The sequence below is a fragment of the Paramisgurnus dabryanus genome, chromosome 3 (assembly GCF_030506205.2).
Source record: "Paramisgurnus dabryanus chromosome 3, PD_genome_1.1, whole genome shotgun sequence".
NCBI lineage: Eukaryota > Metazoa > Chordata > Actinopteri > Cypriniformes > Cobitidae > Paramisgurnus > Paramisgurnus dabryanus.
In genome coordinates, this window is record NC_133339.1 from 11,825,521 (window position 1) to 11,838,919 (window position 13,399).

At 36.9% G+C, this 13,399-nt stretch overlaps 1 protein-coding gene across 1 annotated transcript; it reads left to right on the forward strand.

Moving 5' to 3' along the window:
- The first annotated feature begins 202 nt into the window (after nt 1-202).
- Nucleotides 203-12,617, forward strand: LOC135768885 (interferon-induced very large GTPase 1-like). Its single transcript, XM_065278247.1, has 4 exons — nt 203-274; nt 543-606; nt 717-771; nt 6,334-12,617. The coding sequence occupies exons 3-4, from the start codon at nt 754-756 to the stop codon at nt 11,086-11,088; spliced, it is 4,773 nt and encodes a 1,590-aa protein (XP_065134319.1). The 5' UTR covers nt 203-274; nt 543-606; nt 717-753; the 3' UTR covers nt 11,089-12,617.
- The last annotated feature ends 782 nt before the right edge of the window (nt 12,618-13,399 follow it).

Here is a 13,399-nt window from a genome sequence, read left to right on the forward strand (position 1 = left end):
TGACCAACTTTCTTGTCACAATGGAGGCCAGTCATTTTAATTCAGGACATACAAATCGCTAAATATAATAAAATAAGCAAAAGAGGAATACCTAGGATGACCTATAATTCACAGCCTATAATGTGTTATGATGAAAACACCCTGCAAAAAATTTTCTGTTTGATTTTTGAAACCTGATGTCCTTCTGCCCCTCCCATGAATCAAAAGTGAAACTGACACTACAGTATATTTAAACATTTCAGCAAGGACCTGTGCAAAATACCTGCTGCAAAAGGTAAGAAAACATTTTATTCATTACCTGGGCTAATGAAAAATACTTCACACATGAATATTTACTACATTGTAAATCCATTTAAAATAAGAGTTTGTTTGATAGAGTTTGAGACTTTTATTGTTGATTCAGACAGACCTTTAAATCGTTGACGGTTTTATTATTTTTATATACCTTTAACTAACTTTAAAACACAGTAAAAATGTAAATAACCAGTTTTATTTTAGACTTAGTTAATAGTTCTCTGACATTCTGTAAATTGTTTTAAAAGGCCAACAGTACTCTCCTGATGTAAAACTCACTCCTAACAACACAGTTTTGCAGCAAAGTATGCAGTAAGTGCAACATTACTCTTATTTTATTCAAATTGTACTATTTCCTATACAAGATGCATATTTAATGTTACATTTACTGACACCAAATTTCATTTTTTTCTTATTTTAAGATATTGAGATTACACCAGCAAGACTTTTTATTCCATAATGGCAACCTCACAACAGGTCAGTAGCACTGCAAAAGTTTGTTATGTGTTATGCATCATTTTGGAATTCTATTAAAAAAAAGTTACCTTAAGTACCTCTGTGCCCCAATTTACAAACTATCCTTAATAGTATTTAAAATAAAAATAGTATAAAAACAGACCCAGCAACTCAAATTAAAAATCATTATTATAAGCTTACCATTGTGAATTGGGGTACAATACAATACAGTAGAACACAGTGAAAATTACAAACGAAAGGATGAATAAACAAGAGTGGTATTTTGATGTGTATAGGCCTTCTGTTAACATTAAAAATGTCGTCTAGGCAATGACTGAGTTAGAAAAAAATAGTACCAGGGAACATTTATAAAATTAAATACACAGGTTATCAGGTTATGCCGTCTATCAGCGCGTGAGGACTGAACCGATACACAAATAATAATAACATAGAAGTAAACACACAGTTTAAAGGTCACATGCTTCCTGATCCTATTTTTTAAACCCTAGTTAGTGTGTAATGTTGCTATAATAGCATAAATAATACCTGTAAATTGATAAAGCTCAAAGTTCACTGTCAGACGATATATTTTCGTTAACAGAATTCCTCTTTCAAAGCCTACAGCGAACGGCCGGTTTGTACTACAGTCCTCTACTTCCTGCTTTAATGACGTCAGTAAAACAGTTTGTTGACTAAACTCCGCCCACAGGAATACGGCAGTCTCCAGCTTTTGCTCAAACGGCTCTGCTAAGCTAAGTTGTTATCGAATCACAACACACTAAACAAACTACACAATCAGAACTCGTTATGTATTTCTGAAAGAGGAACTTCATAGAACAAGAAAGACATCAACCCGTTTTTAGGACAGTGAAAATAGCGTTATACAGATAAGTAAATTGTTTGAGAAATACCACATTTTTTTACACGTGAAACATGAACACATGTTATATTGCCCACTATAAACACAATCAAAGCTTCAAAAACACAGAAAGAACGGGAGCTTTAAGGAAACGGTAGTTTTTGACTTGTGCGTATTGTGGATAAAGGCACAAAACTTTTATTTCCCACCAGCATACCACAGTAAGAAATGTGAAAACAGGGACTAATAATTAATGACAAGAAAATAAACCTGCAAAATGAAATGGTGAGAATGAGAGGATTTGGAAAAAAAGAAACTATAAGTATTATGAAGTTGGAAGATGTAAATTCTTGACCAACCGGCAACAGAACACAAAGTTACATATGGCTTTAAATGGCTCGTATGGCATGAATCCAAAAGCATGTGTGACAGAGGGGTATAACGGTAAATCACAGAGGTTCGTTCCCCTGATAAAATACTAATACTACCAGCAGGGCCGAGGTTCCCAACAGGAGAAATTATTACTTAGTCACAACTCGTGTTAAAGGATAATTCCGGTATTTAACACTTTGGGTCTCATTTCTGGTTTGTTTTGGATGAACAACAGTGACCCTGCCGAAAAAACCAGCATCAAACCAGCATGGACCAGCATGGGAATTATGCTGGTCTATGCTGGTTTAGCTGGTGGTCACAGCATGCCAGCACCAAAACACAACATATGCTGGTATGACCAGCATGGGATGCTGGTGCTAATGTTGGTTTAGCTGGTGCTAATGCTGGTTTGGTGCTGGTTTAGCTGGTGCTAATGCTGGTGCTGGTTTGATGCTGGTTTAGCTGGTGTTCACTAGCAAACCAGCACCAAAACACAACATATGCTGGTCTTGCTGGTATGCTGTTTTTTTCAGCAGGGGATGGACACAGAAATTTTGACAATGGGTCGTGTCTTGAGTTTTTGACTCGTTTAGAAGCGTCTCTTGACTGCTTCAGAATGGAAGTCAATGGCCATGCACAAACATGTCATTAAAACAACACTTAACGTTCATTTTCAAAATTGTGCTACTCACCGAGTGGTGCGTGGTGTTCGTTGATGATTAAAAACAAGTTGTGTAGCGAAATACAGTTTCTGTCGTGTTTTATTTGGCATTTTGTAAAATTCCATTGACTTCTCTTGGAAGACTCATTGCTCGCTGATATATCACTCTGCCGCCGGGAAACAGAAAAGGGTCTGTTTACAATGTGGTTGTAGTTTTTTCGCTCGGTTTCTCTCAGAATAAATTTTTCCCATATTTGTAGGGCTTGACTAGAATATTTGAATATTCGTTCCGTGGGTTGACATTCGATTTTCAGTTTTGAGATTTGAATATATATATATATATATATATATATATATATATATATAAATATTTTACAGTGTTAATGCAGAGCTTTTGCCAAGCAGGAAGTGCGCTTCACGCTCCCGCTCTATAGGTGGCGCAGAGAGACCAACATCCATAGCCAACAGCCACCAAACGCCACCAGTGGAAGAGAGAACGGAAAGCGCGCTTCCTGCTTTGGCATTCACGCTAATAGTGTTGTAAATAATGTTCAGTTTCTTGCAAAAACTTATTGATTTGCTTCACAAGACGTCAATATGTCACACGGAGTTATGGGGGATTACTGTTGTATTGGATATATATGCTTTAGCTCTTAAAGTGTGCGGATCGGTTGACTTGCATGACGGAGCACTGGGGTTTCTGCAAAATATATTCTTTATTGTTCTGCTGATGAAAAAAACATATTGGATGGTGTAAGTGTTATAAATAAACTTGATTATGAAAGTATGCTACCGTTTTATTACAGTTTGTTGAACTTCGTTCATTTATTTTCGTTGTTTTATTTAAATAGCCTACCCTCTACGTTGTCAGTAATTACTGTGCTGCTTATTTCTGATACGGGAATGTTTGTTTGTTAGAAAAATGTTAGGCTACCTTATTAAAAGTATTGCTCTTGTGTTTTGTTTCAATAATGCTGTTCTCGCAGGACGCGTGACAGGCATGCCGCTTCTGGCTTGCGCTGTTCTGTAGTTTATAAAAAATGTATTAATTCTAAACGTGTCACATGTCCATATTGCACGAAAAAAGGCACTACACTCCCTTAGGTCTACAGCAACACATACGCCACATAATAAAACTGTAGACAGACAGACACACACACAGAGATTCCTGCCTTTATTAAAGAGAAAAATATGTTCAGCCCCTCCTTCCGAAGCTTCAAATATTCGATTTGATTTCTACTAGAGCTTTGAAGCTCAAAAAAATTTATTCGGAACAGCCCTACATATTTGATGGCTCAGTGACCAGCTTTAGGTTTGAAGTTGAGCTCGATTGTGACTGTCTATACGCTAGACACCGAGTGTACTTGTATGGCCAAGTGGTCGGGAGTGTGCTAACGCTTCAGACTCAAATATAGAGCGGAAGTATATACGCAGTTGTGAGGTATCTGAAAAAATAGTTCCACTATAGCAAATAACACGGATTGAAATCATACATTGCGCCAATATATTTGTTTTTAATCATCAACGAACCCCACGAACCACTCGGTGAGTAGTACAGTTTTGAAAATGAATGTTAAGTGTTGTTTTAATGACATGTTTGTGCATGGTCATTGACTTCCATTCTGAAGCAGTCAAGAGACGCTTCTAAACGAGTCAAAAACTCAAGACACGACCCATTGTCAAAATTTTTGTGTCCATCACTGTAGTTCATCCAAAACAAACCAGAAATGAGACTCAAAGTGTTAAATACCGGAATTATCCTTTAACAAAGGCACACACACACACCCCACTGTGCATTCAGATTATACAATACACAGTTATTGTGTTACACAGCACACACTGAGGAGGAAGCACACACACCACAAAAATCCATCCACCCGTGGGACCCCAGCTCCTGCCACAGATTAAAACTATATAAATACTTAATTCAACAATAAAACAAATGGTGGTGATCAGACTTATACACAAAGCTGATGACCACCACAGTCAGTAAAAGAAAGAAAAGAATCACAAGTGAAATTATGATAATTAAACCAGCCCAAGTCACATTTATACAGTAACCAGGATACAGGATGTTTACAGTTAACAATGGATCAATGTCACAATAATGAGGGGCAGAACCCAGTTCTCAGAAACAAACTCCTATGAGCAATCACAATGTTGGCATCATTATTTAACTAACCCAAATACCAGAGATGGGACCAAGTCACACATGTGCAAGTCTCAAGTAAGTCTCAAGTCTGAACCTTCAAGTCTCAAGTAAGTCCCAAGTATTTTTTTTCTTGGGCAAGTCAAGTCAAGTCGAGTCACAGGCTATGTCAAGTCAAGTCAAGTCCTGTAGTAGGTTAAGTCAAGTCCAAGTCAAGTCACCTTATTATTGTAATTTTACCTGCAGAATCTGATCTTAATAAAGATATATAGAATATAAAGATATAAAGAAATACTCATGTTCAGTAAAATACATCATGGAATCAAACAAAATTGTAATGTAATTTTAAACATTTGGAAAAAAACTAACTTGAGTGCGCAAAAGATGCGATATGTGAACCGGCCCTAACATTGTAGAATCCAGTCATTTTCTCTGTGTGTGTGTGTGTGTGTGTGTTCAGGTGGCAAACTTAGAAACAGTAGCCAAGTCTCGTACCGCTCAAGGGAAGTATTTTAAAAAAATAAATAAAAATTATTTGCCCACATTTGTCCCCAAAACGATATGATAAGGGTTAATGGCTACTTTAGCTATTATTACATAAGCTAACTACCAACTAACCTGATATTAACAAATTGACAAGCACTTACTGGGCAGAATGGTTCTTCAAATGACGGAAGAAATTGGAGGTTGTCGTCTGGCTGTCCGTGATTTTAATGTTGCATGTCTAGCAATGCACTGTTCATCTTTTGCCATATTGTTGAAGCCGAAAGCGATGACCCCCGCTACCCCTCCGGCTGACATGTTGATATCTGTTCTATGTGGGCGTGGTGTGCGTAAGGTACGAGAGGGCATGATTGATGATAGTGTCGTGATTCAATCATGACAGCGCCATTATCAGCCTGCGCTCCAGCTGGGTCAACTTTATTTTTTAAAATAGTTTATATATTTTATATTCAAACTGAAAACATGATGTGATTAACACTTAAGTCATTCAAGTCATCGTGTCTCAAGTCAAGTCAAGTCCCGAGTCTTAACTTCCAAGTCCGAGTCAAGTCTCAAGTATTTTATTTTTTGTCAAGTCAAGTTACAAGTCACAAAAATAGCGACTCAAGTCGACTCGAGTCCAAGTCACCAAGTCACAAGTCCCCATGTCTGCCAAATACAGATCCACAGAAGCAAGTAACATGAGCAATAGCAATGTATATATCGCAGAAGTTTGAGGAGGATAAGGAGGTGGTCAAATAACTGATCACATGGAACGTTGTTCACAAAAGCTTTTTTACTTTTTCCGGGGAAAACTGACTGGCCACTTAAATTATAAATAATTCTTATAAGCTTACCACTGTGAATTGGGGGAAGGTAAGGAGACAGTTTTAAAAACTGATTTATGTTACGGATTGCAGTTTTAAGTATTTCTTCCTCCAGAAAAATAATAAAAAAGCTTTTTAGCTGGAGACCTAGTTGAATGACCATAATATGTTCTTTACAAACACGGATCAAAGTTAATTCTGTATTGTTTTCTGTTGTTTATATATTTAACAGGAAAAAAACAAGGACACTGAAACACCAGGAGGGCGACCAGATCAACAACTAGAAGAGAACAAGAATAGAATAGAAAACATAAAGCATCTATTTCACAAAGTTCTTCTTACAGACAGGCATCAGAGTAAACTTAGAGCTGAAGATGTTTTTGAGATATCTGCTCATTCAATACAGTCTCATGAGTCTTGTGCTGAAAAAGACCTGGTTCAGACTTTCCTACAGAACCTACTTACGATTAACTACAGAGCAAGATACATTAATATTAAGGAGACAAATGAACATCATCATACAAAACAAAGAGAAAATGACTCAAAAAAGCAAAAGGGTCATTTTTTTAAAGCTATGTCTTTGTCTAATAAGGGAGTGAGTAAACCAGACCCAGTTCACCCGATGGATGTTCAGATGGCTGTGTTTCATTGTGCTGATAGTTTCCTAAAGCAGCTGATGGTCACTAAACTCTCACAGTGTCAGTTTGCTCTTCCTCTTCTTGTTCCTCATCCATTCACACAACAGATTGAGTTTCCTCTCTGGACATTCAGACAAATCAACAAGGACTGGAAGATGAGAAATTCTAACAATGACATCATCATTAAAGAAGAGCCAGTGTACAAAACAGAAACTCCAATGGTGTCGTTCTTCAGGTTTGGTTCTGTGTCTTCATCCAAGTCTCAGCTGATGAACAATCTGATCAATGAGAAACACAACACGTTCTTCCACAGGAACTGTCCAGGCAGCAGCAGAACCAGACTACTGATTGATGGAGTGGTGGAGATCGCCTGGTTCTGGCTATCTGGAAAAGACACAGATAAATTTAATAACTGTATTGCCTTCTGTAATCTTCATGGTGATGCAGGAGTCCATGAGAAACAACTGCAGATTCTCACCGAAATGTCTTCAGTCAATGTTGTTCTTCTGTCACAGATTGATGAGAATGACAAAAACATAACAAAACTCGAAAATCTCTACAGTGATTCAAAGCCACTTATTTGCCTTTTTTCTGAGGATGACTCTGATTTAATAGAGACAGATACAGGAAAATACAAAATAGGGTTGAAAGACAGAAATCAGTCAGATGTATCTGAAGAACTCAGAAGAGCTATAAATGATTGTCTCTCATCTTCAGCATCAGTTTCCATGTTCAAACTTGAAGATTTGTCCAAACACTCAGACATCAGAGTAGATGAGGAAAATGATGAATACTGCAGGAGAGGAAGAGAAGCAGCACAGCAGATGATGAGTTTACTGGAGAATAAAAGTCTGAGAGAAATCAAAGAATCATTTCTGCCCTGTCAGGGGAAACTCTGGCATCAGTGGTGTCAGAAGAACAAAGAACTTCATCGACCTCAAGGAGAAGACATAGAACAAGAAATAAGCAGAAAACAAACAGAAATGAAGAAAATTCGTTACCAGCAACACAAATCCCACATAAGTGAGTTTATAAAGATCTTTATAAAACAAATGAATTCATATGCTACAAATAAAAGTTTTTTCCTGAAATGGCTCAGAATCCTCCTGAATGAAGTTACCTCATCTGATCTTTCTGCTCTGCAACACAAGTATGAAAAAAACTGGTCAAAGGTCTCAAAACTCAAAGGAAATGATAAAACTAACCAACTCAAAGAACAAAGAGAACTTGAGAAAATATCTGAAGAACTTCAAGCAGCAACCTTTGGTTTGGAGCACATCATAAGAGAGATCGGTCAGATCTATGAATCATGTTCATCTGTGAAGAAGAGTAAGAAAGATCTGAAGTTTAACTTCTCTTCTCTCCCGAGTCTTGCAGCAGAGATGATGATCTGTGGATTTCCACTGGAGCTGATGGATGGAGATGCTGCTCATGTTCCTCTGATCTGGATCACTGCTGTTCTAGATGAACTCATGTCGATAATAGGAGACCAGAGCATCTTTGTGATTTCAGTTTTAGGGCTTCAGAGCTCTGGGAAATCCACCATGCTCAATGCAATGTTTGGACTTCAGTTTGCAGTCAGTGCTGGACGATGCACCAGAGGAGCTTTCATGCAGCTGATCAGAGTATCAGAGGAGATGAAATATCAGGTGAAGTTTGATTATATTCTGGTTGTTGATACTGAGGGTCTTCAGGCTCTAGAATGTAATGGAAACTCCACAAGACATCATGACAATGAATTGGCCACATTTGTTGTAGGTCTTGGACAGCTGACATTGATCAACATCTTTGGAGAAAACCCAGCTGAGATGCAGGATATTCTTCAGATTGTGGTTCAGGCCTTTCTGAGGATGAAGAAGGTCAAACTGAATCCCAGCTGTATGTTTGTACATCAGAACGTTTCAGACGTCACAGCTGGAGAGAAAAACATGGAGGGAAGAAGACGAATGCTGCAGACACTGGATGAGATGACAAAACTCGCTGCTGAAGATGAGAATATTAATGCAGAATGTTTCAGTGATGTCATTAATTTTGATGTACAGAATGATGTGAAGTATTTTGCTCAGCTGTGGGAGGGAAGCCCACCAATGGCACCACCAAACCCAAACTACTGTGAAAATATTCAAGAACTAAAGAAAACTATTATTTCAAAAGCCTCAAAATCAAATGGAATGAGGCTGACACACCTGAAAAAGCATATTCAAGATCTCTGGGAGGGTTTACTGAATGAACGATTTGTGTTCAGCTTCAGAAATTCTCTGGAGATTTCAGTATACAGGAGACTGGAGACAGAATACAGCAAGTGGACCTGGACTCTACGCAGTGCCATGATGGAAATTCAGACCAAACTGCATAATAAAATAGAAAATGAAGCAATTCATGAGATTGACGAAACTGAACTTCAGAGGGAACTAAAGGAGAAAAGTGATGAAGTAAAAAAATGTATGTGCAATTTCTTTGACAAAGACCCAGATGCTGATATACTGATACAGTGGAAAACATCATTTGAAATAAAAATCAAAGATGTTCAAGAGAGCATTGTGAGAGAAACAAAGAGAAAACTAAATGAAATTCTTCAGCAGCGAGACCTGAAGAAAAAGATTGATGCTCACAGGACACAACATGAAAACAATCTCTTAGAAAAGAGCAAAGAACTTGCATTAAAACTCAAAGACAAAACAAACGATGAAGAAACTCTAAAGAGAGAGTTTGATTTGTTTTGGGAAGAGTGGGTGAAGAAGGTCATCACAGATTCTCCTCCAATCAAAGACATTAACATACTAAAAGATGTGAGAAAACTCCTTAGTGACATGTATGAAAGTCTCAATGTAGACCATTGGAAGGACAGTGATATTTTTACTTTGCAGAATTATTCAGGTTATGTACAGGAAAAGAAATCCAGGGGCTTAACAGGATTCATTAAAAAACTAATTTCAGGTTCACTTTCTCATCAAACTGAAAGCAAAGTAAGAGCCCTCATTAATGAAATTGTTCAGCAGACAGAGATAATGATTCAGTCATTTAATATATTAAAGCTTGGGTACAACAACAGCTGCATTCAAAAGCTAATAGATTACATCAAGACAAAACTGAAAGAAGATGAGGAAGAGTCTGTGAAATATGTGTTCAAGAAGGAATTCTTCATAGATTTGGTATTTTCTATATTTAAGAGAGCAGAAAAGACATTCAATGATCAACACAGAATGTTCAGAGAAGTCAATGATCCTGTTCTCTATCTGGAGAAGAAGAGGAATGAATACTATAGTATTTTCAAAAAATACTGTCGAGGAGCAACATCAGCTGCTATTTTTGTTGAGATCATCTGTCAGAAACTGAAGGAACCCATTGAACAAAGTGTCTATAAACAGACTGCCAGAGATTTAGCAGATGAAATCAGATCAAATTGTCCATCACTGAATGGAAACAGATCAAATATAGAGATACACATCCTGAAGAAACTGGCAGAAGAGGAGAACTTTGACAAATACATGAACTACATTCATAACCCCAAAGATCACTTCAAGGATTTCATCAGAGATGAAGTCCATCAGTACATCAGTGATAAGTTCAGTATCAGTGTTCAATCAAAAATGAATCAGAACATCAAAGTCCTGCAGAAGAAGATCCTGACAGCAGCTCATGAATCTACTGAAGATGTTGAAGTGAAGAGAGGAGATGTTGATTTGTGGTTGAAGTTTTTCACACAGAAGCTCTCAGATGTTCTGATATTCTCTGTGAAGGACTTCAGTGGAGTCAAACATGATGATGTTGATGATTTTAAACTCTCAGAAGATGTCATAAACACAGATCTTCCATCTATTATATCTGAAATCAGCAGAGAGTTCAGCACAGATACATTTGATGAGAAACTGGATCTCAACTACAGACCAGATGAGATTCTGATTGATCACTTATGTCGTTGCTGTTGGGTTCAGTGTCCGTTCTGTAAAGCCACCTGCAATAACACAATAGAGAATCATGATGGAGATCACAGTGTTCCTTTCCATAGAGTGATTGAAATTAATGGGTGGCATTACTGGGGCACAACAAACCTGTCTGCTGAAATATGCACAACACAAGTAGCAAACCACACTGCTGGTTTTTATCCAGATTCCACAGACAGGAGAGTCCTCTGGAGAGAATACAGAACAGCAGGAGAACGTTTTAAAAAGTGGAGCATCACCCCTAACCTCGCTGAGCTTCCTTACTGGAAATGGTTTGTGTGCAGATTTCAAAAAGATCTTGAAAAGCATTATAAAAAAACATTCCAGGATAGAGGAAAGATTCCAGATGAATGGAGACAAATCACCAAACAGGAAGCTGTTGAAAGTTTAGATAAACACATCTAATTCAATGAAAAACAAATAATTTATAACTCATATTAACATCATCCAAGAAGCAAGAAGCTTACATTAAGTGTAGTTTACACAGCCATGTTTGGCTATAGCTAGGAACTAGCATTGTGTAGTGTGGAAATGACTTTAGAATGCATTAGCATTCATATTTATGTTAATAAATGTTAAGTACACTGACATTTTATTCTGACTAATTAACTTTAACAAATAAAATGTGCTCATTTAATCCATCACAATATTATTTTTGGTGTAAAAATGAAAACTATTTAGTGGTATTTAAGTGGTTTCTAGGTCTATCACATTTGTTTTAAATCAACCTATGTGAACTTGACTCATTTATGTTGGGACTACATGAGTATTTTTTGTTGTATTAAAGCTATATTGCTAAAACTGGGCAGGGATTTCCAGATCCCAGCATGCATTGCATGATACTGAATAGTGAGGGTAATTATCAAAATAAAGTTATTTTATTTTATTTTTAATTAATATAAAAAAGAGTGGCACTTATTAACCTCTTACACTCTGAGGCTATTTTGGGGATTTCCGCCTGGATTTGGCCTACCCAATTTCAAAAGCTTCTCATACCCACAAGCAGAGGTTTACATACAAAAGTTTGGTATCATTTTACAGGAAACCATTTGAAATTCCATAAAACACTGTTAAAAGTGCTCAACATGGTTGTATGTGTTGTCAGTCCTCTAATAGACACAAAAATAAATAGGCGCTTTTTGATGTTTTTTTTTCTAAAGTCTGTATTTAAAAGTGTATAACTCTGGCCATGAGTGGTGTAATACTGGAGTTTAAATAATCAACTTTAAGTTTATTAATGAAAAGATACTGTAAAACAATTAAACGTCAGGTGGAGTTGCTAACCCAAATTTGACCCTCAGATTGAACTGGTTATAGACATGAAACTCTTGGTGCTCCTTATCTCTTCATCACAAAGGCTTTGGCACTGTTAGCCTTTAGGCTCATGTCATTGGGTATGTGCTGAAATATATGATGTAATGTATACATATTATGTGGTTCTAAGGTTGTAATTTAATATTAATGTTTAGTATTATTTTAAAGGTCATGGTGCGATGAGTGAAAAGGTCTCATTTCTATAAGTCTAAGATATGATGGATTAAGGTTTTAGAACTTTGGATAGAAGATGCATTTCTTGTAGAGGTGGGGTTTTGCCTTGATATTTCTGGCTAGTCTGACCAGTTGCCAAGATACTCCTGGCTAGTTTGACCAGGTGCTCTTTAGTATCACTTGGCACAGGTCAAACTGGATTTTGACCAGGTGTTCTTTAGTATCACTTAGTACAGGTCAAACTGGATTTTGGTAGTTTTCTCAAGCTGTGTATAAAAGGTGGCCTTGCAAAACATTCTGGGAGCCATTCTGTACTCAGAAGCTCCCACACTCTGTGTGTATTCAAACCTTATGGAGGCATCCTGTAACCAGGAGCTCCCACACTTTGTGGGTGTATTAAAACATCATGGAAGAAATCTTTCACAAGAATCTTCATAGACCACTTTGTGTGTGAAATGTTCATTTTTCTATGCTGATCTTTTAGTGAATGTTTTGATATATTTTTGGTGGATTTGAATAACCAAATTATTGATTTAAGTGTAACCTGCCTGGCAAAATAAATTGTTATTCTTTATTCATTCCAAGACTTGTCATATCTTTTATTATATTTTCAGGGTTTAAGATAAATATACTGGAGGGGGCATAGATTTGGAGAATTGCCTCTATTGAAATATTACTGGAGTAATTACCTCCCCGTTTAAGGTTGGATGGAGAATTGCCTCAACCTAAACATAGATGGATCCTCTTATTTTCAATGTGTTTTGGAGAAACCTCTAACTTTAACTTAAGTTAGAAGGAGAATGCCTCTATGCCCAGCTGTATGGAACTGCCTTAGCACCTTCAGAATTACACCTTATTCCCTATGTGAATATAATTCACTTTAAATAAATATAATAATAATTATATAAATTATGATCAGCATTAGAATATAATTGATAAAATATAAATTGGAGTCAGAGTATAATTTAACCACAGAGATCAGTTGAATGAAATAAATTAAATGGATTTATTCTTCTAGAAGCGCTACGGACAGAAAGAACACGTGATCCTTCACCACGCCATTGGACTTCGATATTGGGCCAATTGGGTGGCGTCTTACAGTGGTAACGAAACCTGCAGACAGTTTTGTTTGATTCCAGCAATTGCCAGCTTACAGAGGAAAAAGGAATTTTTTCTCTATCATAATAAATGCAAAAGTTATTTTACTCCAACTGATGGGAGGAATAAT